This window comes from Entelurus aequoreus, linkage group LG26 (assembly GCF_033978785.1).
Source record: "Entelurus aequoreus isolate RoL-2023_Sb linkage group LG26, RoL_Eaeq_v1.1, whole genome shotgun sequence".
Taxonomy (NCBI): domain Eukaryota; kingdom Metazoa; phylum Chordata; class Actinopteri; order Syngnathiformes; family Syngnathidae; genus Entelurus; species Entelurus aequoreus.
Window position 1 is genome coordinate 33,028,256 of NC_084756.1, and position 27,469 is coordinate 33,055,724.

General features: G+C 40.7%; 1 protein-coding gene across 1 annotated transcript; it reads left to right on the top strand.

Annotated features, from left to right (window-relative positions):
- On the top strand, positions 1–26,988 carry LOC133643600 (Krueppel-like factor 15). The gene is made up of 3 exons (XM_062038269.1): positions 1–146; positions 6,985–8,096; positions 26,198–26,988. The coding sequence occupies exons 2-3, from the start codon at positions 7,123–7,125 to the stop codon at positions 26,364–26,366; spliced, it is 1,143 nt and encodes a 380-aa protein (XP_061894253.1). The 5' UTR covers positions 1–146; positions 6,985–7,122; the 3' UTR covers positions 26,367–26,988.
- The last annotated feature ends 481 nt before the right edge of the window (positions 26,989–27,469 follow it).

Here is a 27,469-nt window from a genome sequence, read left to right on the forward strand (position 1 = left end):
CACACACACACACACACACACTGTAACACTATGTAACACACTGGCAGTCATGTGACGCTCATTTGGTACACGTCGCTGGCGGAGTCTCGCCGCTGCTTCTGGAACATTCTCAAGGACGAACGCCGAACACATGCGGCGGAAGGAAGGTAGGACGTGTGTGTGTGTGTGTGTGTGTGTGTGTGTGTTTGTGTGTGTGTGTGTGTGTGTGTGTGTGTGTGTGTGTGTGTGTGTGTGTGTGTGTGTGTGTGTGTGTGTGACGTGCGGGCGTGATGCGGCGGTAAGACGTCGTGAGTGCGGCAGCGAGAGAGTAAAACACGGTCGTCGGTGTCTCGAGTGGGAGGCGAGACGCGTGGCCGCTGCTCCGGTAGCACGAGGACCGTTCCGTGACGCGGGGCGCAGTCCTGGCTCTTTGCCACGAGGCTCCTCACGTGCATTCGGGGCCGGTGCCCAAAGTGTGGCGCGTGGATAGTGGTGGTCGCTTTCTTATGGACATATTTACAATATTAATAATACAAACCCCCGTTTCCATATGAGTTGTGAAATGGTGTTAGATGTAAATATAAACGGAATACAATGATTTGCAAATCTTTTTCAAGCCATATTCAGTTGAATGCACTACAAAGACAACATTTGATGTTCAAACTCATCAACTTTATTTTTTTTGTGCAAATAATTAACTTAGCATTTCATGGCTGCAACACGTGCCAAAGTAGTTGTGAAAGGGCATGTTCACCACTGTGTTACATGGCCTTTCCTTTTAACAACACTCAGTACACGTTTGGGAACTGAGGAGACACATTTTTTAAAGGCCTACTGAAATGAATTTTTTTTTATTTAAACGGGGATATCAGATCCATTCTATGTGTCATACTTGCTCATTTTTGCGATATTGCCATATTTTTGCTGAAAGGATTTAGTAGAGAACGACGACGATAAAGTTTGCAACTTTTGGTCGCTGATAAAAAAGCCTTGCCTGTACCGGAAGTAGCGTGACGTCACCAGAAGAAGGACTCCTCACATTTGCACATTGTTTTCAATGCAGCGAGAGAGATTCGGACCGAGAAAGCGACGATTACCCCATTAATTTGAGCGAGGATGAAAGATTCGTGGATGAGGAAAGTGAGAGTGAAGGACTAGAGTGCAGTGCAGGACGTATCTTTTTTCGCTCTGACCGTAACTTAGGTACAAGCTGGCTCATTGGATTCCACACTTTCTCCTTTTTCTATTGTGGATCACGGATTTGTATTTTAAACCACCTGGGATACTATATCCTCTTGAAAATGAGAGTCGAGAACGCAAAATGGACATTCACAGTGACTTTTATCTCCACGACAATACATCGGTGAAGCACTTTAGCTACTGAGCTAACGTGATAGCATCGGGCTCAAATGCAGACAAAAAGAAAAGAAATAAACCCCTGACTGGAAGGATAGACAGAAAATCAACAATACTATTAAACCATGGACATGTAAATACACGGTTAATGCTGTCCAGCCTGGCGAAGGTTAACAATGCTGTTGCTAACGACGCCATTGAAGCTAACTTAGTAACGGGACCTCACAGAGCTATGCTAAAAACATTAGCTATCCACCTACACCAGCCAGCCCTCATCTGCTCATCAACACCCGTGCTCACCTGCGTTCCAGCGATCGACGGAAGGACGAAGGACTTCACCCGATCATCCGTGCAGTCAGCGGCTAGCGTCAACCAGCGCGTCTGCTATCCAAGTCAAAGTCCTCCTGGCTGTGTTGCTGCAGCCAGCCGCTAATACACCGATCCCACCTACAACTTTCTTCTTTGCAGTCTTCATTGTTCATTAAACAAATTGCAAAAGATTCACCAACACAGATGTCCAGAATACTGTGGAATTATGAAATGAAAACAGAGCTTTTTTGTATTGGATTCAATGGGGTACCAATACTTCCGTTTCAACGATTGACGTCACGCACATGCGACATCATATATAGACGTTTTCAGCCGGAAGTTTAGCGGGAAATTCAAAATTGCACTTTATAAGTTAACCCGGCCGTATTGGCATGTGTTGCAATGTTAAGATTTCATCATTGATATATAAACTATCAGACTGCATGGTCGCTAGTAGTGGCTTTTAGTAGGCCTTTAAGCTTCTCAGGTGGAATTCTTTCCCATTCTTGCTTGATGTACAGCTTAAGTTGTTCAACAGTCCGGGGGTCTCCCTTGTGCTATTTTAGGCTTCATAATGCGCCACACATTTTCAATGGGAGACAGGTCTGGACTACAGGTAGGCCAGTCTAGTACCCGCACTCTTTTACTATGAAGCCACGTTGATGTAACACGTGGCTTGGCATTGTCTTGCTGAAATAAGCAGGGGCGTCCATGGTAACGTTGCTTGGATGGCAACATATGTTGCTCCACAACCTGTATGTACCTTTCAGCATTAATGGTGCCTTCACAGATGTGTAAGTTACCCATGTCTTGGGCACTAATACACCCCCATACCTTCACAGGTGCTGGCTTTTCAACTTTGCGCCTAGAACAATCCGGATGGTTCTTTTCCTCTTTGGTCCGGAGGACACGACGTACACAGTTTCCAAAAACAATTTGAAATGTGGACTCGTCAGACCACAGAACACTTTTCCACTTTGTATCAGTCCATCTTAGATGAGCTCAGGCCCAGCGAAGCCGACGACGTTTCTGGGTGTTGTTGATAAATGGTTTTCGCCTTGCATAGGAGAGTTTTAACTTGCACTTACAGATGTAGCGACCAACTGTAGTTACTGACAGTGGGTTTCTGAAGTGTTTCTGAGCCCATGTGGTGATATCCTTTACACACTGATGTCGCTTGTTGATGCAGTACAGCCTGAGGGATGGAAGGTCACGGGCTTAGCTGCTTATGTGCAGTGATTTATCCAGATTCTCTGAACCCTTTGATGATATTACGGAGCGTAGATGGTAAAATCCCTAAATTCCTTGCAATAGCTGCTTGAGAAAGGTTTTTCTTAAACTGTTCAACAATTTGCTCACGCATTTGTTGACAAAGTGGTGACCCTCGCCCCATCCTTGTTTGTGAATGACTGAGCATTTCATGGAATCTACTTTTATACCCAATCATGGCACCCACCTGTTCCCAATTTGCCTGTTCACCTGTGGGATGTTCCAAATAAGTGTTTGATGAGCATTCCTCAACTTTATCAGTATTTATTGCCACCTTTCCCAACTTCTTTGTCACGTGTTGCTGCCATCAAATTCTAAAGTTAATGACTATTTGCAAAAAGAAAAATGTTTATCAGTTCGAACATCAAATATGTTGTCTTTGTAGCATATTCAACTGAATATGGGTTGAAAATGATTTGCAAATCATTGTATTCCGTTTATATTTACATCTAACACCATTTCCCAACTCATATGGAAACGGGGTTTGTAATAATACAGATAAACAACATGATAGAAAGAAGGCAAAAAGAGGATAAACACAGCTGAAACGTCAACCAAAAATAACACAACTGATAACAATAAAAATAAATAATAATAAGACTACAAATAACCATACTTGCCAACCTTGAGACCTCCGAATTTAGGAGATGGGGGGGGTTTGGTGGTAGCAGGGTTTATATTGTAGCCCGGAAGAGTTAGGGCTGCAAAGGATTCTGGGTATTTGTTCTATTCTTGTTTGGTGTGGGTTCACAGTGTGGCGCATATTTGTAACAGTGTTAAAGATGTTTATACGGTCACCCTCAGTGTGACCTGTATGGCTGTTGATCAAGTATGTCTTGCATTCACTTACGAGTGTCTGTAAAGCCGCATACAACATGTGACTGGGTCGGCACGCTGTTTGTTTGGAGAAAAAGCGTACGCGACGACAGGTTGTAGAGGACGTTTAAAGGCGGTGCCATCACGGCACGCCCTCAATATTGTTGTCCGGGAAAAATGAGGGAGAATGGTGGCCCCAGGAGATTTTCGGGAGGGGCACTGAAAATCGGGAGTTTCCCGGAAAAATTGGGAGGGTTGGCAAGTATGCAAATAACATAAAAATGCTACTACTACTACTAATAAACAACACTGATAACCTGCTCAGTGGCCTAGTGGTTAGTGTCCGCCCTGGGATCGGTAGGCCGTGAGTTCAAACCCCGGTCGAGTCATACCAAAGACTAAACAAAATGGGAGCCATTACCTCCCTGCTTGGCACTCAGCATCAAGGGTTAGAATTGGGGGTTAAATCACCAAAAATAATTCCCGGGCGCGGTCACTGCTGCTGCTCACTGCTCCCCTCACCTCCCAGGGGTTGAACAAGGGGTTGGGTCAAATGCAGAGGACACATTTCACCACACCTAGTGTGTGTGTGACTATCATTGGTACTTTGACTTTAACTTAACTTTAATAAAAATACTGAACGAACACTAATAATGTTCTGATAACATACAGTATATTTTACACTGTACCTACTATATGCATTATACACCGTACTTATACATTTTATTATGTACTTATGATATACATTGTACACTATGATATACATTATACTGTACTTATGATATACATTGTACACTGTACTTATATATATATATTAACTGTACCAATACATTATATACTGTACTTATAATTTACATTATACTCTGTACTTATAAGATACATTATACTCTAATTATATACAGTACATTATACACTGTATTTATAAAATACATTATTCACTGTATTGATACTATACATGGTACACTGTACGTATGATGTGCATTTTACACTGTACTTCTAATATACATTACAGACTGTTTATGGTATATGTTATACACTGTCTGTACCGATACATTACATACTATACTTATGATGTAATTATACACTGTACTTATAAAATACATTATACTGTACGTATATACAGTACATTATACACTGTACTTATGTTATACATTATACACTGTATTGATAATGTACATTGTACACTGTACTTATGTTATACATTATATATTGTACTTATACTTTATATACTTATGATATATATTGTGCACTGTACTTATAATATACATTATACATTGTGCTTGTTTATGATATATGTTATACACTGTACATTATATGCTGTACTTATGATATACATTATACACTGTTTGTTTATGGTATACGTTATACACTATCTGTACTTATACATTATATACTGTACTTATGATATAATTATACACTGTACTTATAAAATACATTATACTGTACTTATAAAATACATTATACACTGTATTGATAATGTACATAGTACACTGTACTTATGATATACATTGTACTTATACTTTATATACTTATGTTTTATATTGTGCACTGTATTTATGATATACGTTATACATTGTGCTTGTTTATGATATGTTATACACTGTAAATTATATGCTATACATATGATATACATTATACGCTGTGTTTGTTTATGGTATACGTTATACACTGTCTGTACTTATACATTATATACTGTATTATGATATACGTTAAGTATACTGGAGGTTCCAGGCACTGTGGGGGGTGTCCGGGCCTGGGTCCTCCTCCGTCTCATCAGGGCCGTACAAGGTACTGGCCCTGTGCGTTGTACCACGGGTTTCCTCAGCAACGCACAGGGCCAGTACCTTGTACGGCCCTGATGAGACGGAGGAGGACCCAGGCCCGGACACCCCCCACAGTGCCTGGAACCTCCAAGCACCACCTGCGCAACCCCGGGGCAGACCATCGGAGGGGGGACGCGTGGCGTGGAGTGCTACCTGGACACGAGTCGAGGGACTGATCACCCTCGGCTGGGTCGCCCGGGAGAGGGTGTTTGATTAAGACCCGAAACACCCTATGACCCCGGGAGAATCACTGATGATGTGTCCAGGTTGCACCGTAAGGTGTATTTATGAAACAGTAATATACATTATATACACCATACTTATGATATACATTACACACTGTACTTATAAAATACATTACACACTGTACTGATAATATCCATTATAGACTCTACTTATAATATACATGTATACACTGTACTTATACATTATATACTGTACATGTGATATACATTGTACACTGCACTTATAATATTCATTATACACTGTGCTTGTTTATGACATACGTTATGCACTGTACATTATTTACTGTACTTATGCATTATACACTGTACTTATACAATATATCCTGTACTTATGATATACATTATACACTGTACTTATACAATATATCCTGTACTTATGATATACATTATACACTGTTCTTCTAAAATACATTATACACTGTACTTATATGCATTCTACACTGTACTTACAGTATAATATACATCATACACTGTGCTTGTTTGTAATATACATTATACACTGTACTGATATATACTGTATTTATGATACACAATATAGACTCTACTTATAATACACTCTGTACTGGTAATATACATTATACACTGTATTTATGATATGCCTTATACACTGTATTTACACATTAAATACTGTACCTATTATATGCAATATACACTGTACTTACACATTATATACTGTACCTATGCTATACATTGTTCACTGTACTTATACACTATCCAATGTATTTATGCAATATACACTGTACTTATGATATAAATATACACTATACTTATACGTTATACATTGTACTTATACATTATATACTGTACTTATGATAAACAATATACCCTAAACATATAATATACATTATACACCACTAATGATATACATTAAAGAAACAGTGTTTCATTTCACACATAAAGCTTTCAGTCATTGGAAATATATAACTAATTACGTCATCGTTTAAAAAATGAATACATTAAATGAAAACTATGACAAAAACTATGACAATGCATTATTCATTTATATCATATATTATTCATGTATATTATATTTCAAACATTGTTTAATGTATGTATTTTTGCCAGTGTGTCCAGACTTAGGGGACTTTTTGTATATTTCATGTGAATGACATAACACTCATTAAAATGGTTGTACTTTGAGTTGACTGATAACTGATTCTTACTTCTTGTCCTTTATTTGTGTTTAGTCCGTCCTGGCTGGACCTTCTCAACGCTCTAAAGGACATTAAAGACATGATCCACATTTTATCCATCAGTCGACTGTCCCACAAAATCTTAAAGCAACAATTCTCTCGCTAAAACCACAAAGGTGCACTGAGCCAGCGATGGTAGATCGTTCACAGAAGACCCACGGCCATCAGCTGTCTGACGCGGGCACGGAGTTGGACTACAAGGTGATGCCGTCGCACTTTTCCGAGGACGACGTGAGCGAGTCCTCCAGTCCTGGTTCTTGCCCCAGCCCCAACTCGCAGGTCCTCAGCTCCAGCTTGGGCAGCGCCTCCAGCAGTGAGACCAGCATCCTGGACCAGCTGCTGTCCCAGGACAAGGCGCCGTCTTCCGTCCTCTGGGGCGCCACCGCCAAATGTCCATCCGTGAAGAAGGAAGGCGTGGACCTGTTTTCTTGGTCCGACTCGGTGACGGACAAACAACATGGGGTGTCCTTCCAGCCCACACTGGAGGAAATCGAGGAGTTCCTGGAGGAGAACATGGATGCAGTGACCATGGAGCAAGGAGGCGGTCCACAGATTGGACAAGAAGACGTTGGACTTAAGTCTTCCTCTGAGACGGCGCAGGAGGTCACATGTTCAGACCAAAGCGTTGTTAGCGTCAACAAAGCTTCATCTTCCACCGTAGCTTCCAAGAAGTCGTGCAGAACTTCATCCGAGGACAACAGCGGGAAGACGGTCCTTCAGATCCAGCCTCTTCACCTCAAACAGCCCTCCCCCTCTTTGGTCCAGGTCTTGGTCAACATCCAAGGTCAGACCTTTGCTCTGGTGCCTCATGCCCTGCCCTCGACCAGCTTCCACGTGGCCTCCAAGTTCGTACGCATCGCTCCTTTGCCCATCGCCGCCCAGCCCGTCGGCGGTGCGGACCACGCGGCCGGCGGCCAAGCGGCGGGGATTCTTGTCGGGGGACAGAAGTTCTTAAAGAACCCGGTAGCAGAACTTATTAAAATGCATAAATGCACGTTTCCTGGGTGCAACAAAATGTACACAAAGAGCAGTCACCTGAAGGCTCACCTGAGAAGACACACGGGAGAAAAACCTTTTGCCTGCAACTGGCAGGGATGTGGATGGCGGTGAGTACTACTGTACTCTACTGTATGTACTAATGTCATATCATATATCATTATATCATATCATGTCATATATAATATCATATTACCGTATTTTTCAGACCATACGGCGCACCGGATTATAAGGCGCATTAAAGGAGTCATATTATTTCTGAATGTAAAAGACTTCCTTGTGGTCTACATAACATGTAATGGTGGTTCTTTGGTCAAAATGTTGCATAGATGATGTTTTACAGAGTATCTTCAAGTCGCTTTCTGACAGTCTCTTCAGTTTTCGCTGTTTTGTGGGCGGTTTTATTTACATGGCTCACCTTCGACAGCGTCTTCTCCCCGTCATCTTTGTTGTAGCGGTGTAGCGTGCAAGGACGGGAGTGGAAGAAGTGTCAAAAGATGGAGCTAACTGTTTTAATGACATTCACACTTTACTTCAATCAATAACGGAGCAGCATCTCCTCATCCGTGCAATAACAACGCCGGAAATGTGTCCCGTGAAAAACCGTCCGACCGGAACTCTCTAATAACTAAAGTTCCTTGGGTGAATAATGTAAACTCACTACACCGGTATGTTTTAGCGCTTTCATGGCGAGTTTACTGACAGATATGAGTAAGAACTTTACACTACTTTATATTAGAAATGGCAACAGTGGAGGATGAAGGTCCCATAACAAGAAGATAGAGAAAAAGAAGAACTTATCGACTACGGTGTCGGCACGGACTACAAATGCGGACACGTGCATATTTTCAGTATTTATGCAGATCCCAAATACAGATCAGCAAGTACCAGAAGGTAAGAAAAGTTGCTTTTGCATAATATTGCGAAACAAAACGCCAGATAATGGCTGCTAATAGGTGCCATTTTGCGGTCCTTATACACACACCAGAATAATACTCGTATGTTGAAGTACAGTATAATACATCAAGTGGTGCGGCTTCATAGCTTACCGAAGTTATACTCCAACATTTTGACAGATTTTTGAGCGCCGCGTGTGTAATGTTCTATATTTTCAAAGGAACATATAAAATGTTGGTGTTATTTATTTGAGTCATATTGCAGTCTACACATATCTCTTATGTGTGACTGCCATCTACTGGTCACACTTGTTACACCATGTACCAAATAAAATGGCTTCGAGTTTTATGTTGTTGTGTTGTGGCTGATAGTTGTTGTGTTGTGGCTTACAGTTGTTGTGTTGTGGCTTTATGTTGTTGTGTTTTGGCCTACAGTTGTTGTGTTGTGGCTTATAGTTTTGGCTTATAGTTGTTGTGTTGTGGCTTTATGTTGTTGTGTTGTGGCTTATAGTTATTGTGTTTTGGCTTATAGTTGTTGTGTTGTGGCTTATAGTTGTTGTGTTGTAGCTTTATGTTGTTGTGTTGTGGCTTATAGTTATTGTGTTTTGGCTTGTAGTTGTTGTGTTGTGGCTTATAGTTGTTGTGTTGTAGCTTTATGTTGTTGTGTTGTGGCTTTATGTTGTTGTGTTGTGGCTAATAGTTGTGTTGTGGCTTATAGTTGTTGTGTTGTGGCTTATAGTTGTTGTGTTTTGGCTTATAGTTGTTGTGTTGTGGCTTATAGTTGTTGTGTTTTGGCTTATAGTTGTTGTGTTGTGGCTTATAGTTGTTGTGTTTTGGCTTATAGTTGTTGTGTTTTGGCTTATAGTTGTTGTGTTTTGGCTTATAGTTGTTGTGTTTTGGCTTATAGTGGTGTTGTGGCTTTATGTTGTTGTGTTGTGGCGTTTGCATTTGTTGTGACTTTGCTGTGCTATTAAAATGAGAGAAGTAGCAGGTCAAATCACTGCTCATTTTGCCTGAAAAGACTGGGTTGCATTCATTTCCCAAGTAAACCTACTTTTTATTTAACCTGAAGAGATTAATTTATACATTGCCCTTACAAGAAATAACAGGAATATAGGAAACTTCATCCATCATTTATTTCATAGCCACACTGTTTGATTTGTTTTGCTAAAAAGTTACTGAATCGTTCTAAATCCCAGGTGTCAAACTCAAGTCCCGGGGGCCAGTTCTGGCCCGCCACATCATTTTATGTGGCCCGCAAAAGCCTGGAAAAAGTTGGTTTGAATAAAATCCTTTTATTTTTTTTATTTTTTTTACTAAATGCATTCGTTCTTTCAATTTTGACAGAAAAAATATGCATATTTTAAACTTTAATATTATCTGATCATGCCAATTATATTATTATATACTGTATTGCAAAACAATTTTGTGAGATAAAAACATATAGTTAAATATCTGCTTGTCACCTTTATTTATGAATTTAAAGCAAATTATACATAAAAAAAAAAATCTAATAATCAAATGCATTTCGATTAATCATGATTAATCACAGGTTATTACCCGCATGCGTAATGTAAAATAATTTTTTTTAAAAAGGGCCCTCTGAAAGCAGCCCTCAATGAAAATGAGTTTGACACCCCTGTTCTTAATAAACTAATATCATCCGTGAATCATGTCGGCAACATCAAATTAGGATTTGAATCAAATAGTTGTTAGAAACGAATCGTTACATCCCTACATTATAAATTATCTCATATCATATCATGTCATACATTATAAATATGTCGTATATTATACCTTGTATTTCATATTATACATAATATCATATCATGTGACGTATAAAATGTAATTTCATATCAGTATCAAATCATGCTATATCATTTTCACTTCCAATGCGGTACGGATATTGGAGCCTATTGTGTCGATACTAAATTAGCAGGAATCATACCTACTTTTGAAACACTTGTGATTTAGGGCTATATAAATAAACATTGATTGATTGATTGATACTTTTATTATTTTGCAGTGTGGAATGTTATAAAAGTTTTGATCAAGTGAAATTAGTCAAACAGAGAACAATTTTAGGTATAAAAAACACTAACCCATTTATTATTATTAATTAGTGTAGTGGTAAAAGTTTTTAATAACTTTCAATCATTGAGGGAGTTAAGCTCATGACGCAGTAAGTTGAATGATACGGACACGTTTGATACTTTCTAGAACGCTTCTGCTTTGGAGACTTTGTATGAGTAAGTAGTATGCAACTATTTGATAACAAATGTGCTGTTTTAGACTGCAATATTGTTCAATTAAGACATGTATGTGTAGCTTGTGGGCTATTGTATACTTAGCTGTTGTGTAGCTGCCAGCTCATTGTAACCTATAGCCTACCATGTTTTCCTTTTGTAAATGACTTGACTAAAATAGAAGAACATACCAACTTAGTGTGCTATTGGATGACATTTAGATGTTAACTGGCTGTCAAACTTAGCACAAGTAAACACTCTGCAGGACTGCTTGTAGGCCTCTGCTGATATCAGACTAATATCAATATCGTATTGGGACACCCTAGATATCATATCGTAATGTATCATATCATATCATATAGAACTACAAGGTCAACTCTTTCAGGTACTTGTAGAAGTAGATTAGATTAGTTTTCCTTTTGAAGGCGCCAGACTAGATTACAGGGGGCAGCGTGGTTGCATTTGTGTTGCTGTGGTAACTGCTGCACAACACTTGTATCAACACACACACATATTAAATGTTCACATGCCTGCAAGAACATCAATAACAATAACTGCTGGATGAAAACATAAGCATTTAAATGTAGAAAACAAGCATGCTTTAAAAATGCAACATATGTCATGAATCATTTCATAAAAATAAACAATAATGGAAAAAACTTGGAGCATTGTTTGAAAGCTAAAACTGAACTATTTCAACGTGTTTTCATTCATCCATTTTCTACCGTTTGTCCCTCTCGGGTTCGCGGGGGGCTGGAGCCTATCTATCACTGAAACTCACTGAACAAATATCCTTATTTACTCTTAGCCACTGGTAAACATTCATACTTTTTCATATCTAAAAAAGGTTTCCCCCCAAATTGCCAACAAAACAGTGGCAATGTGACATCATTATGTAATTAGCATAATCTGCAACTATGCATATATTGTCTTTAAAAAGGCTAATAAATATTATACGTACATTTGAAAACAAATCTATGTTATTATTAATCAATAATACAATACCCAAAACCAGTGAAGTTGGCATGTTGTGTAAATGGTAAATAAAAACAGAATACAATGATTTGCAAATCCTTTTCAACTTATATTCAATTGAATAGACTGCAAAGACAAGATATTTATTGTTCCAACTGAGAAACTTATTTATTTTTTTTCAAATAATTATTAACTTAGAATTTAATGGCAGCAACACATTGCAAAACAGTTGCCACAGGGTCATGTTTACCATTGTGTTACATGGCCTTTCCTTTTAACAACACTCAGTAAACATTTAGGAACTGAGGAGACCAATTTTTGAAACTTTTCAGGTGGAATTCTTTCCCATTTTTACTTGATGTACAGCTTAAGTTGTTCAACAGTCCTGGGTCTCTGTTGTGCTATTTTAGGCTTCACTTTCAATGGAAGACAGGTCTGGACTACAGGCAGGCCAGTCTAGTACCCGCACTCTTTTACTATGAAGTCACGCTGTTGTAATTCATGGCTTGGCATTGTCTTGCTGAAATAAGCAGGGGCGTCCAAGATAACGTTGCTTGGATGGCAACATATGTTGCTCCAAAAGCTGTATGTACCTTTCAGCATTAATGGTGCCTTCACAGATGTGTAAGTTACCCATGTCTTGACCACTAATACACCCCCATACCATCACAGATGCTGCCTTTTGAACTTTGCGCCTAGAACAATCTAGATAGTTCTCTTCCTCTTTGGTCCGTAGGACATGATGTCCACAGTTGCCAAAAATAATTTGAAATGTGGACTCGTCAGACCACAGAACACTTTTCCATTTTGCATCAGTCCATCTTAGATGGACCATAATGGAAACAACCTTTTGGCTTTTTGTGCCATCCATTTGCCTTTTTAAAGCATTACATGGATTAAATTCTTTAAAATGTCAATAAACTTCTCAATCAATCAAAAAATCAATGAGCTCGGGCCCAGCGAAGCCGGCGGTGTTGTTGATAAATGACTTTCGCTTTGCATAGTAGAGTTTTAACTTGCACTTACAGATGTAGCGACAAACTGTATTTACTGACAGTGGTTTTCTGAAGTGTTCCTGAGCCCATGTGGTGATATCCTTTACACACTGATGTCGCTTTTTGATGCAGTACCGCTTGAGGGATCGAAGGTCCGTAATATCATCGCTTGCAGTGATTTTTCCGGATTCTCTGAACCTTTTGATGATATTACAGACCGTAGATGGTGAAATCCCTAAATTCCTTGCAATAGCTGCTTGAGAAATGTTGTTCTTAAACTGTTGGACAATTTGCTCAGGCATTTGTTGACAAAGTGGTGACCCTCGCCCCATCCTTGTTTGTGAATGACTGAGTATTTCACGGAAGCTGCTTTTATACCCAATCATGGCACCCACCTGTTCCCAATACGTTTACCAGTTTGAATGTTAAGTATCTTGTCTTTGCAGTCTATTCAACTGAATATAGAGATTTTAAAATCATTGTATTCTGTTTTTTTTTTTCCAATTTACACAATGTGCCAACTTCACTGGTTTTGGGTTTTGTACATCAACATTATGGTTTGTCTGAGTGGCTGGACAGGACATTAAAAAAAAAGAAAAAAAAAAAAAGAACAATAACTAAACCCAATTTAATTGGTGTTTGGTCCCCCCAAAACAATTTTAACATTTAACATCCATCCATTTTCTACCGCTTGTCCCTTTTTGGGGTTGCGGGGGGTGCTGGAGCCTATCTCAGCTGCATTCGGGCGGAAGGCGGGGTACACCCTGGACAAGTCGCCACCTCATGGCAGGGTCAACACAGATAGACAGACAACATTCACACTCACATTCACACATTTAGTGTTGCCAATCAACCTATCCCCAGGTGCATGTCTTTGGAGGTGGGAGGAGCCTATCCCCAGGTGCACGTCTTTGGAGGTGGGAGGAGCCTATCCCCAGGTGCATGTCTTTGGAGGTGGGAGGAAGCCGGATATATTTTAAAAAAATAAAAACAACATTCTGTAATACAGACAACTACGGTATTTTTTTTAAAGTAATGTAATAATAATGTACATTATTTACAGTGGAGAGTGGTCGTCTACGGTCTCTCCTTCCAGATGCTTCTCCGTCAAACACACCATCAGCAGCTTCTCTGTTTATTTATTACTTTAACACCCTTGGCTGACGTTGACTAAGTTTGTTTCAGTACGTTGCAGACTAGCAGCGCTCTGCTCCAACTGCTTCACAACGTCAGCTCGCTACACGTTCTGTCGTGTTTTTGATGATTTCTTTCTTTAATTCAGTGAATATCGTACACAGCTTCCCAGCACCGTCCTGCATACTCACTTTCTTCCTTCCCATGCTTGGAAAACAAAGTTATGTCCATCTCTAGCTATAAGCTAATGTGTAAAACTGAGATTTTGTTTGGATCTTACAGGGTTCACTCTGACATTCGCTACGCCAACTAGTGGTGGGGAGACTCGTAACCCCAATTTTTGCTGGCAAGTTAAAGCATAACAATACAGCTTGTATTCTGAAAAACGTGTAACTTTCATACCAATATCATTCATGTACACTTTGTACACACACTCTTTACTAGCAAGCCTCTCAAGCCTGCATTTAGCGGTTAATGAATAATAAATATCATACCGTGAGTTCCATTAATGTAAACCTTTTACCGCCTCCATGCTGGACACAAACAGCTTGCTGGAATTCTATGATGCCATAAGCCAGCCTTTGTATTCTCATCAACAAAGAACTCTTGTCTGAACAGAAGGCTGAGACCCTGTTTGGATAGAAGTGCGTGTGCGTGTGCGTGTGTGTCTGCGTGTGTGTGTGCGTGCGTGTGTGCATAATTAATGAGGTCGCCCAAATGAAAGACAAGCTGGAAGAGAGTACAGAAGTGTAGCGCAGACATGTTTATTTTACAAATGTACAAAGATGGCGGCGGTGCTAAAAAGGGAGGTCTGGCGCTGAATGCGATCACATGAGGCGAGAAGGGAGGAAGTGGAAGGAAAACAAAGAGGGCGTTTTGAAAAGTTACCATGACTGTGGAACAAGAACGTCCTCACTGCGGAAGACGACGCGAGAAGAGAAGACAGAATACTACTTACTGTACCTTTAATGAATAAATGGCATCATTTAAAACAATATTTCATCAGCATTGTATAATCATATAACATATGTTTGAACTAATACAAAAGAAGAACATATTCAAAATGTGAAGTAGTTTCACCCAATAAAAGGGAACTGCACTTTTTGGGGGAAATTTTGTTTATCATTCACAATTCTTATGTAAGACAAGAACAAATGTTTTTCTTTTTTTATGCATTCTAACACGTAAATAAACATTAGCAAGAGTCAATAAACAATGGAGCCAATGGAAGTCGCTCTATTCCGCTTATGAAGTGCTTTAAAAACATCCAAAAACCTTCATCTTGTTTTTGTAAGTATATATATAATGTAGTAACAGGCACATTCGATAACATGTAATAACATTTACATATTTTGTATATTTTAAGCATACAGCGGCGTATTATTTTAACAGACGCATCCCAACCTTCGCTATTTCCGTTAACAACAACACTATTAATCATGGCAGACTTCGCGAGAGACAACAAAGACTACTTTGAGACAAATGATGATTCAGACCCTTATATTTTTGAGCCTGAATATAAGGAGGATGAGCTGCAAGGTTTAGAAGCTGTGTGCTAAACAGATCCAGCTTTAGTGAAACACTAAGCATCAAGTAGCTGTATTGCTAAGTGCTAAACAAGATGAACCAGGGGGGTCCAAACCTTTTGACTCTGGGGCAGCATTGGGCTATAACATTTTGGCTGGGGCCGAAAGCCGACTGCATGTAAAATATCAATATATAAACATAAACACACATATACAGTTTATAGCCTATATGTGTACGAATACACACATAATATTAATATATTATATACATATATGATACATTTATATTTATATACACTGTAGATATTAAATATATGTGTAATGTACTTAAATAAGCATCTAAATAAATTTGATATTGAAATTACTACACTAACTTCAGTTTTTTTAAAATGATTATTTATTACAACTATATGTGCCGTCTCAGAGTGATCTGTTTTTCACACGTAATCTGCGATCACAATGCTTTAAGTCTGCATTATAATTTCATATCAAATTGAAGAGGCAAGTTTGCCAAACTTGCAAAAATACACTACAAACTGCGATAAAGCCATATTTTTTAGGGTAATCGCCAATACGCTGTTAAATGTGTGCACACATACACGAATACACACATTGCAGCATACATTACGACACTTTTTTTTGCTACACAGTGGAGCGTTGATTGTGACTTAACAACAATCTTTCGTACCAAAATAACACTTCAGTTTGCATTGCTTAAAGCAAGCTATAAAGGACTGAACAACAACACATAACTTACACTACTTTCACTTTAACCCCCCCACGTCAGACCATGACGACAATATGAAGTATAAACGATAAAACATTGAATATTAAGAGTATGTGAAAGTTCGACTCGCACCTTGTTTACTTCCCTGACGACTTAAAGTTTTGTAATCAATCAGAAATATCAAGCAGCTAAAATGCGCCGAAGGGTCTTTTGCATGTCTTACCCATCATGCACTGTAAAGGATTTATATATGTGTAATTTTAAATGACTTCAAGTGAAGTTCAATGAGCAGGAGGTATGTTGACTTTATTTGTTGATTATAGTTCATTTTCAGTGGCGGGCCGTGCGTTTCCCACCTGGGCCTTCAGTGATGTCCAACTTCAATGATTACCTCTCAAAATACCATCATTTCTGTCACCACATGACCATTGCTGGAGAAATACTATACAGGAACACATTTACGCACTACTGAGCATTGGATCACATCAACAGTGTAGAAAACAAATAATTTTCTGGCACATTTAAAAGTCAATTAAAACGCATCAGCAATTAAAACATATTTTATGTGGTACTGTCAAAATTGAAATTGCAAAAAACATATTAAAAGTGAAAAAATGTAATATTTGAACTTTGTATTTGTAGCACCTATTGGACGCCGTATAAGCCAGTGGTACCCCTCGTCGTCGGCTTATTCGAGTAGAAATGGCGAGCATTTCCCCATTTCATCGCCAGAACAGCTGTGCTAGCTTCCGGGGTTGGCCGACATGGTCTCACAAGATGTAGTTTCTCTTTAAATATCCTTCTTGAAAATGGCCTTGCAATAATATATATGCCACCTAATCAACGTTTTGTTCTTCTTCTCTGCTATCCCGGTCTGGCTACGGCGCAACGCTTCCTGCTTCCTGCTAAATTGCAAGTTGTGATTGAATACTCACTTTGGAGTGACAAGTGAGTATCCAATCACAGTCTCAGGCTACTTAGCTGTCAACAACTTGTGATCTGATTGGCTATCGCAACTGTCTATCAACTGTATGTGTTCTAAAATGTATCCGCTAATGATCCCGGTGAGTATCCAATCACAGGACGCGTAAATGTCACGTTCAACGTGAGGCCATCTAGAAGGCCTTACTGACAACAACTCTTGATCTGATTGGCTGTCGCAACTGTCTATCAACTGTATGTGCCCGTTCACATACAGTGCACGGGCGCCCGCATTGTTGATTCTGAAGGCCCCGGGCAGATTTGGTACAGCATGGCAACATAAACTAGCTGAATTCTTAATGGATACAAAATTTAACTTAAAAACAACAGTGCTGGAACAAGCATAAAATTACATGGAAGATATTATGAATATGAATACATTTTGATATTTAGGGAAAGTAAATAAAAAAATAATTGTATCTTTAATTATGATCATGATTTCTCATTATGTTAGGCCAGCAGAGAATGCTGGCCCTGACGGCACACCACCGGTTAATTTACACCAGGGGTCCCCAAACTTTTTGACTCGGGGGCCGCATTGGGTTAAAACAATTTGGCCGGGGGCCGGGCTGTAAATGTGTGTATGTGTACACTACCGTTCAAAAGTTTGGGGTCACATTGAAATGTCCTTATTTTTGAAGGAAAAGCACTGTACTTTTCAATGAAGATAACTTCAAACTAGTCTTAACTTGAAATAAATACACTCTATACATTGCTAATGTGGTAAATGACTATTCTAGCTGCAAATGTCTGCTTTTTGGTGCAATATCTACATAGGTGTATAGAGGCCCATTTCCAGCAACTATCACTCCAGTGTTCTAATGGTACAATGTGTTTGCTCATTGGCTCAGAAGGCTAATTGATGATTAGAAAACCCTTGTGCAATCATGTTCACACATCTGAAAACACTTTAGCTCGTTACAGAAGCTACAAAACTGACCTTCCTTTGAGCAGATTGAGTTTCTGGAGCATCACATTTGTGGGCTCAATTAAACGCTCAAAATGGCCAGAAAAAGAGAACTTTCATCTGAAACTTCTGCTACTGGTAACCTGTAATCCAGTACAACTTGTTTCAGGGTCGGGCTGCCGGCGACTCAACTGGCACTCCCATCGGTGCCCAACTGGGGCTGTTGAGGTGGGTGGCTAGACACCCTGGTGGAAGTAAAAACAAGATTCGCCAAAGGCCAAAGGGCACTCGCCCATCGGCCATCTAGCAAGGTAGGAAGAGCTCAACATCCTTGGCCGGACGTCTTCCTAGGAGAAGGACAACTCTGACTACAAACCTGGGTATGTAATACCCGTAGACTTGGTGTTTACACTGCACCGTTGGGCGGATGAGCTGAACAAAACAGCAAACGGCCAGGGCGGAGGAGGTCTATACATATATATAGACTCAACGACCATGTGTAAAGGAGTAAACCTTCCAAAATCAGGAGTGGAGCCCCGAAGGCGGATTGGTGCCTTGCAAACACTGTTTCGGCAGCTCCTGCAGCCAACCTGATGCCAAACGTCATGCTCAGCATTCCTTTGGATTTTATCAGCAAGGCCGAGAGGGGGATCCTGACGACTGGGCAACCCAGGATCTCCGTATATAATGCCCAGGCTTACGCTCTGGAGAGGACACTCCAGCTTCACTTCAGCCAAGTGTGGATACAACACGGATTCTGACAGTTACGGGTTATAAGCCCCCATCCAATTGGCGTAGGAAAGGGGCGCCACGGGTCAGTTTCGACGGTGGAAGGGATCATCGTGTCTCATCGATCGACTACCGTCCGCCTTAAGCCAGGCAGCCCCTGGTCAAAAAGGTGTCGTCCCGCCAACGTTTGCCTGCTTCAGTGGGTGCCTGGAGCTTAGTGTACTGCAAAGGCATGAAAAGCAGACGGTTAATTTTATGTACCAGACCAACAAAACAAGAAAAGAAAGAAGACTCCAGCTCTTCGATTAGCAAGCTGGAATGTGCGAACAATGTGTACAGGAATCTCTGATGACCTTGGTGAAGTGGATGACGCCAGAAAGACGGCCATCATAGATAAGGAGCTTGCCAGGCTTGATGTCAGCATAGCTGCTCTTCAAGAAACTAGGCTAGCCTCCAGTGGGTCTCTCAGAGAGGCTAACTATACATTCTTTTGGAAAGGTAGAGAACCTGAGGAGCCTCGTCAGCAAGGAGTTGGTTTTGCAGTCAGAAACACACTTTTGGCATCAGTGGAACCTCCATCAGGAGGTACCGAGCGATTGCTGTCTATCCGTCTCAGCACTGCTACAGGTCCAGTGAACATTCTCAGTGTCTATGCTCCTACTCTTTCTTCAACTGAGGAGATTAAAGATAGATTCTATGAGCAACTTGATGAGCAGATCAAGGGTTTTCCTAAAGATGAGTGCTTAATCGTCCTTGGCAATTTTAATGCCAGAGTAGGCGCAGACCATGCATCATGGCCATCTTGCTTGGGACACCATGGCATCGGAAAGATGAACATAAATGGCCAGAGGCTGCTGGAGCTATGCGCCTATCACAACCTCTGCATTACAAACACCTTTTTTAAGAGCAAACCATCACACAAAGTATCATGGAAACATCCCAGGTCTCATCGATGGCATCAGCTTGATCTGATAATCACTAGGCGGTCGTCACTAAATAACATTCTTATTACTAGAAGCTATCATAGTGCAGATTGCAATACGGACCATGCCCTTGTGAGCGCCAAGGTGCGCCTTCAGCCCCGTAAAATTCATCGCTCCAATGCAAAGAGTCGTGCCTGCATTGACACATCAAAGATGTCAATTTCATGCAAGGTGGATGATTATGTATCAACCCTGGACCAAGCTCTTCAAAACCTGCCGGAGCATAATGCTACAGCAAAATGGAACGCCATGAAAGAAGCAATTTACAATACAGCTATTTCTACTTTTGAGAAGAGGGAAAGAACTAGTCACGACTGGTTTAATGCCTATCTACCAATCATGGAACCAGCAATTGAGGCCAAACGCAAAGCATTTTTGGCATACAAGAGATGTCCAAATGCTCAGTCACTTGCAACACTCAAGAGTACTCGTTGTTCCACATAGCGCATTGCCAGACAGTGTGCAAACAACTATTGGCAGCAGCTCTGCGAAGATATCCAGATGAGTGCTGAATCTGGTAACATCCGTGGCATGTACAACGGTATAAAGAAAGCAGTAGGACCTGCTGTAAAACGGACTACTCCAATTAAATCTCGGATAGGGGAGAAGATTACCAATCGAGAAGAACAGATGGTCAGATGGGTGGAGCACTACTCAGAACTATACAGCCGTGAAACAACTGTCTCTTATGCTGCTCTAAATTATACGAAGAAGCTACCAATCATGAATGAACTCGACGAAGTGCCTACAATGGTAGAGCTTGAAAAAGCTATTGATTCACTTCCATCTGACAAAGCACCAGGTAACGATAACATTCCACCTGAAGCTATCAAGCAAGGGAAGCCTGCCCTGCTTAAACCGCTGTACGAATTACTGTGTCTTTGCTGGGAGGAAGAAGGAGTACCTCAGGACATGCGTGATGCCACCATTGTGTCACTTTATAAGAATAAAGGGGACCGCAGTGACTGCAATAGCTATAGAGGAATTTCTCTCTTGAACATCGTTGGAAAGGTTCATGAACGCATAATCCTAAACAGGCTACAGATACTTGCAGATCGTATCTATCCTGAATCCCAATGTGGTTTCAGGGCTGGAAGATCGACGACCGACATGATATTTTCAGTCAGGCAGATTCAAGAGAAGAGTAGAGAACAAGGTCAACCTCTTTACATGACGTTCATAGATCTAACTAAGGCTTTCGATCTTGTCAGCAGGAAGGGCCTGTTCAAGCTACTCCAAAAGATTGGATGTCCTCCAAAACTACTCAGCATGTTGATCTCTTTCCATTCCAACATGAAGGGAACAATCTTGTATGATGGATCTTGTTCGGACTCCTTCTCTATCAACAGTGGTGTTAAGCAGGGCTGCGTCTTAGCACCAACTCTTTTTGGAATATTCTTCTCTATACTCCTGTCCTACGCTTTTGACACATCCATTGAGGGTGTCTATCTACACACACGGTCTGACGGCAAATTGTTCAATCTGGCAAGATTACGTGCGAAAACCAAAAGGAGGTCAGTGTTAATCCGAGAGATGCTTTTTGCAGACGATGCTGCTCTTGTTACCAACACCAAAGAAGCCTTACAACGTCTAAGTGACTGTTTTGCGAATGCTTGTGAACAGTTTGGACTTATAGTTAGCCTGCAGAAAACTAATGTCAGTGTTCAAGGTGCTGCAAATCCTGCTATCAAGATGAATGGTATCACTTTAGAAGTAGTAGAAAATGTTATATACCTAGGCTCGACAATCAGCAATAAACTCTCGCTTGATGTTGAACTTGACAGGAGGCTTGGAAAGGCAAATACCATCATGGCTAAACTAGCAAAGCGAGTATGGGAAAACAACGCTCTTACTCAACATACAAAGATCCGAGTTTATCAGGCCTGCATTCTCAGCACTTTACTCTACGGAAGCGAGACCTGGACTACTTACATGAGACAAGAGCGTCGACTTAACGCTTTCCACATGCGATGCATCAAACGTATCCTTGGTATTAGTTGGCAGGACTATATTCCACACAGTGTCATTCTTCAGCGGGCTAATATCCATAGCATGAACTCTCTTCTTAGCCAGCGCCGTCTTCCATGGCTGGGACATGTTCGGCGGATGGAGGACGGACGGCTTCCCAAGGACATTATGTATGGACAACTGGCTGCTGGTTCCAGACATGTTGGTCGTCCCTCCCTCCGGTTCAAGGACGCATGCAAGAGAGATCTAAAGGCGTGTAATATTCCCTTAGACAGCTGGGAGATACAGGCGGAGAACCGAAATATCTGGCGTCAAGCGGTTAGACGGGGTATTGCAGAGGCTGATTTGAGGAGAGGCCAGCTCGCAGAGGAGAAGAGAGACAGGAGGAAACGTACTGCAAATACCATCGCACAGCAGGAGCGGGATGAAGTCTCTACACATGTTTGCACTAAGTGCAACAGGGACTGTCACTCAAGAATTGGCTTGTACAGCCATGCTAGGCGTTGTCAACAAACATGAATGTACCGTATCAACAAAACATCAAGTTAAAATGTGAAAATTATAATTAAATATGTGCATTTTATAATTACAACACTCATTAAAACTGAAAAGATATTACTAATAATTGACTAAAATAGAATGACAAAACGATTTAAATTATTAAATATTTTTAAAATAAATTAAATAAAAAATTAAACATCAAATCGAAATAAGTGTCTGACACAAGCGTAAATTAGCATGGTCATCTGTGACTAAGCTGCCAAAGAATAGAATATATATATATATATATATATATATATATATATATATATATATATATATATATATATATATATATATATATATATACATATATACACATGTGTATATATGTATGTATGTATGTATATATATGCATGTGTATATATGTATGTATATATACATACAGCCGTGGTCAAAAGTTGACATACACTTGTAAAGAACATAATGTCATGACTGTCTTGAGTTTCCAATAATTTTTACAACTCTTATTTTTTTGTGATAGAGTGATTGGAGCACATACTTGTTTGTCACAAAAAAAAAATTCATGCAGTTTGGTTCTTTTATGAATTTATTATGGGTCTACTGAAAATGTGACCAAATCTGGTGGGTCAAAAGTATACATACAGCAATGTTAATATTTGCTTACATGTCCCTTGGCAAGTTTCACTGCAATAAGGTGCTTTTGGTAGCCATCCACAAGCTTCTGGTTGAATTTTTGACCACTCCGCTTGACAAAATTGGTGCAGTTCAGCTAAATGTGTTGGTTTTCTGACATGGACTTGTTTCTTCAGCATTGTCCACAGGTTTAAGTCCGGACTTTGGGAAGGCCATTCTAAAACCTTCATTCTAGCCTGATTGAGCCATTCCTTTACCACTTTTGACGTGTGTTTGGGGTCATTGTCCTGTTGGAACACCCAACTGCACCCAAGACCCAACCTCTGGGCTGGTGATTTTAGGTTGTCCTGAAGAATTTGAAGGTAGTCCTCCTTTTTCATTGTCCCATTTACTCGCTGTAAAGCACCAGTTCCATTGGCAGCAAAACAGGCCCAGAGCATAATACTACCACCACCATGCTTGATGGTAGGTGTGGTGTTCCTGGGATTAAAGGCCTCACCTTTTCTCCTCCAAACATATTGCTGGGTATTGTGGCCTAACAGCTAAATTTTTGTTTCATCTGACCACAGAACTTGCTTCCAGAAGGTCTTATCTTTGTCCATGTGATCAGCAGCAAACTTTAGACGAGCCTTAAGGTGTGGCTTCTGGAGCAAAGGCTTCCTTCTTGCATGGTAGCCTCTCAGTCAATGGTGATGCAAAACAAGCTTGACTGTGGACACTGACACCTGTGTTCCAGCAGCTTCCAATTCATTGCAGACCTGCTTTTTGGTGGTTCTTGGTTGACTCTTGATCATCCTGACCAATTTTCTCTCAGTAGCAGGTGATAGCTTGCGTTTTCTTCCTGATCCTGGCGTTGACAAAACTGTGCAATGCACTTTATACTTACAAATGCACTTTATACTTACAAACAATTGTCTGCACAGTTGCTCTTGGGACTTTAAAGGCCTACTGAAATGAAATGTTCTTATTTAAACGGGGATAGCAGGTCCATTCTATGTGTCATACTTAATCATTTCGCGATATTGCCATATTTTTGCTGAAAGGATTTAGTAGAGAACATCGACGATAAAGTTTGCAACTTTAAAAAACTGTACCGGAAGTAGCGTGACGTCACAGGTTGTGGAGCTCCTCACATCTGCACATTGTTTACAATCATGGCCAGCAGCAGCGAGAGCGATTTGGACCGAGAAAGCGACAATTACCCCATTAATTTGAGCGAGGATGAAAGATTTGTGGATGAGGAAAGTGAGAGTGAAGGATTAGAGGGCAGTGGAAGCGATTCAGATAGGGAAGATGCTGTGAGAGGCAGGTGGGACCTGATATTCAGCTGGGAATGACTACAACAGTAAATAAACACAAGACATGTATATACTCTATTAGCCACAACACAACCAGGCTCATATTTAATATGCCACAAATTAATCCGCATAACAAACACCTCCCCCCTCCCGTCCATATAACCCGCCAATACAACTCAAACAACCGCACAACACACTCAATCCCACAGCCCAAAGTACCGTTCACCTCCGTAAAGTTCATACAGCACATATATTTCCCCAAAGTTACGTACGTGACATGCACATAGCGGCACGCACGTACGGGCAAGCGATCAAATGTTTGGAAGCCAAAGCTGCGTACTCACGGTAGCGCGTCTGCTATCCAACTCAAAGTCCTCCTGGTTGTGTTGCTGCGGCCAGCCGCTAATACACCCATCCCACCTACAGCTTTCTTCTTTGCTGTCTTCATTGTTCATTAAACAAATTGCAAACAAATATGTGCTCCAATCACTCCATCACAAAAAAATTGTAGTTGTAGAAATGATTAGAAACTCAAGACAGCCATGACGTTATGTTCTTTACAAGTGTATGTCAACTTTTGACCACGACTGTATATATTCCTCGCGCACTAATTGACTGAAACAGAGCACATTTGCGGCTGATGACGTCACGTTATCAATGGGAAAATGCATTTTTAGACAAAATGATTTGTCTAGGACACACCGAGAGTAACAAGTGGTTGAAAATGGATTACAAAGGACAGATTTTTAAAAATAATCCATCCATCCATCCACTCTCCACCGCCTGTCCCGTTCGGGGTCGCGGGGGGTGCTGGAGCCTATCTCAGCTGCATTCAGGCGGAAGGCGGGGTACACCCTGGACAAGTCGCAACTCATCACAGGGCCAACACAGATAGACAGACAACATTCACACACTAGGGCCAATTTAGTGTTGCCAATCAACCTATCCCCAGGTGCATGTCTTTGGCGGTGGGAGGAAGCCGGAATACCCGGAGGGAACCCACGCAGTCACGGGGAGAACATGCAAACTCCACACAGAAAGATCACGAGCCCGGGATTGAACCCAGAACTACTCAGGACCTTCGTATTGTGAGGCACATGCACTAACCCCTGTGCAAAATTAAATAAAATACATTTGTTTTTTATTTTTAAACTTTGGACTTCCCGCGGGCCAGATTTTGGACGCAGGCCGTAGTTTGGGGACCCCTGATTTAGACTATGAGTGGGGAAAGTTGTTTGAATTGGGTCATATATATAAATGCTGCGCTCAACTCTATGTCAATACAAATTTGTGGTCATTGACGGTCCATTTTGGCTTTGCCCACTACAGAGTGGTATTGCCTGACGTAGGAGACTCTGGGCACCCGTGGGCTAATCTTCTTGATAAACTTGTGATACAAGTCCAACAACATTAGGATTTGTACATTTTCTGAAGGTGCTTGTTCTATTTTGAAACAAAGAAAACAATCTGAAGTTGTCTTTATTTTTAATTTATCGTGCCGTGATTTTACCAGTCCGGCCCACTTGGGAGTAGATTTTTCTCCATGTGGCCCCCGATCTAAAATGAGTTTGACACCCGTGTTGTAATCAGTCCTTCATGCTAGTTTGTCCATAGTGTTGACACAATGAAAACGGACCAAATTAAAAAACCCTTCCAGCAAATTTGCTTTTGAAAAATGTCAAACTTTTCTCCCTTTTGTTCCCTCACAGATTTTCCCGCTCAGACGAGTTGTCGCGACATCGGCGCTCGCACTCGGGGGTCAAGCCTTACCAATGTCCCGTGTGTGACAAGAAGTTTGCCCGCAGCGACCATCTATCAAAACACGTCAAAGTCCACCGTTTTCCACGAAGCGGTCGTGCAGTCCGCTCGGCAATATGAAGTCACGGACGTGTGAAGTACACTGTGAAGGACGTGTGAAGTACACTGTGAAGGACGTGTGAAGTACACTACGTACTACTTACACCGCAAGTATTTCATCCACTGCTGATTGTGTACATTTACCCTTTCCAAGGTATGAACAATACATATGTTATTTCAACTGAGGGACAGAATGTATAACAATAACATGATATCAATCAAATTACTGTAGTTAGCATTGGATTGAGGTAAACAAGTTTTTGATGCAAATACAAACAGTGATTAGTACTTGGTGTAGAAGTATTATTAGAAAGTATAAAGGTTACATGTCTCTTGTAGTTGTGTAGTTGTAGTACTTATTAGAGATGTCCGATAATGGCTTTTTTGCCGATATCCGATATTGTCCAACTCTTAATTACCGATTCCGATATCAACCGATATATACAGTCGTGGAATTAACACAATATTATGCCTAATGTTGTTGTGATGCCCCGCTGGATGCATTAAACAATGTAACAAGGTTTTCCAAAATAAATCAACTCAAGTTATGGAAAAAAATGCCAACATGGCACTGCCATATTTATTATTGAAGTCACAAAGTGCATTACTTTTTTTAACATGCCTCAAAACAGCAGCTTGGAATTTGGGACATGCTCTTCCTGAGAGAGCATGAGGAGGTTGAGGTGGGCGGGGTTGGGGGGGCTGGGTTTAGGTTAGGGGGTAGCGGGGGGTGTATATTGTAGTGTCCCGGAAGAGTTAGTGCTGCAAGGGGTTCTGGGTATTTGTTCTGTTGTGTTTATGTTGTGTTACGGTGCGGATGTTCTCCCGAAATGTGTTTGTCATACTTGTTTGGTGTGGGTTCACAGTGTGGCGCATATTTGTAACAGTGTTAAAGTTGTTTATACGGCTACCCTCAGTGTGACCTGTATGGCTGTTGACCAAGTATGCCTTGCATTCACTTGTGTGTGTGAAAAGCCGTAGATATTATGTGACTGGGCCGGCACGGAAAGGCAGTGCCTTTAAGGTTTATTGGCGCTCTGTACTTCTCCCTACGTCCGTGTACACAGCTGCGTTTTAAAAAGTCACAAATATTACTTTTTGAAACCGATACCGATAATTTTGAA

Bases quoted from the DNA above. Each gene is read 5' to 3' on its own strand.
- LOC133643600 (XM_062038269.1), top strand. From the start codon at position 7,123: ATGGTAGATCGTTCACAGAAGACCCACGGCCATCAGCTGTCTGACGCG. The intron at 8,097-26,197 runs GTGAGTACTACT...GTTCCCTCACAG, and splicing joins TGGCAGGGATGTGGATGGCG to ATTTTCCCGCTCAGACGAGT.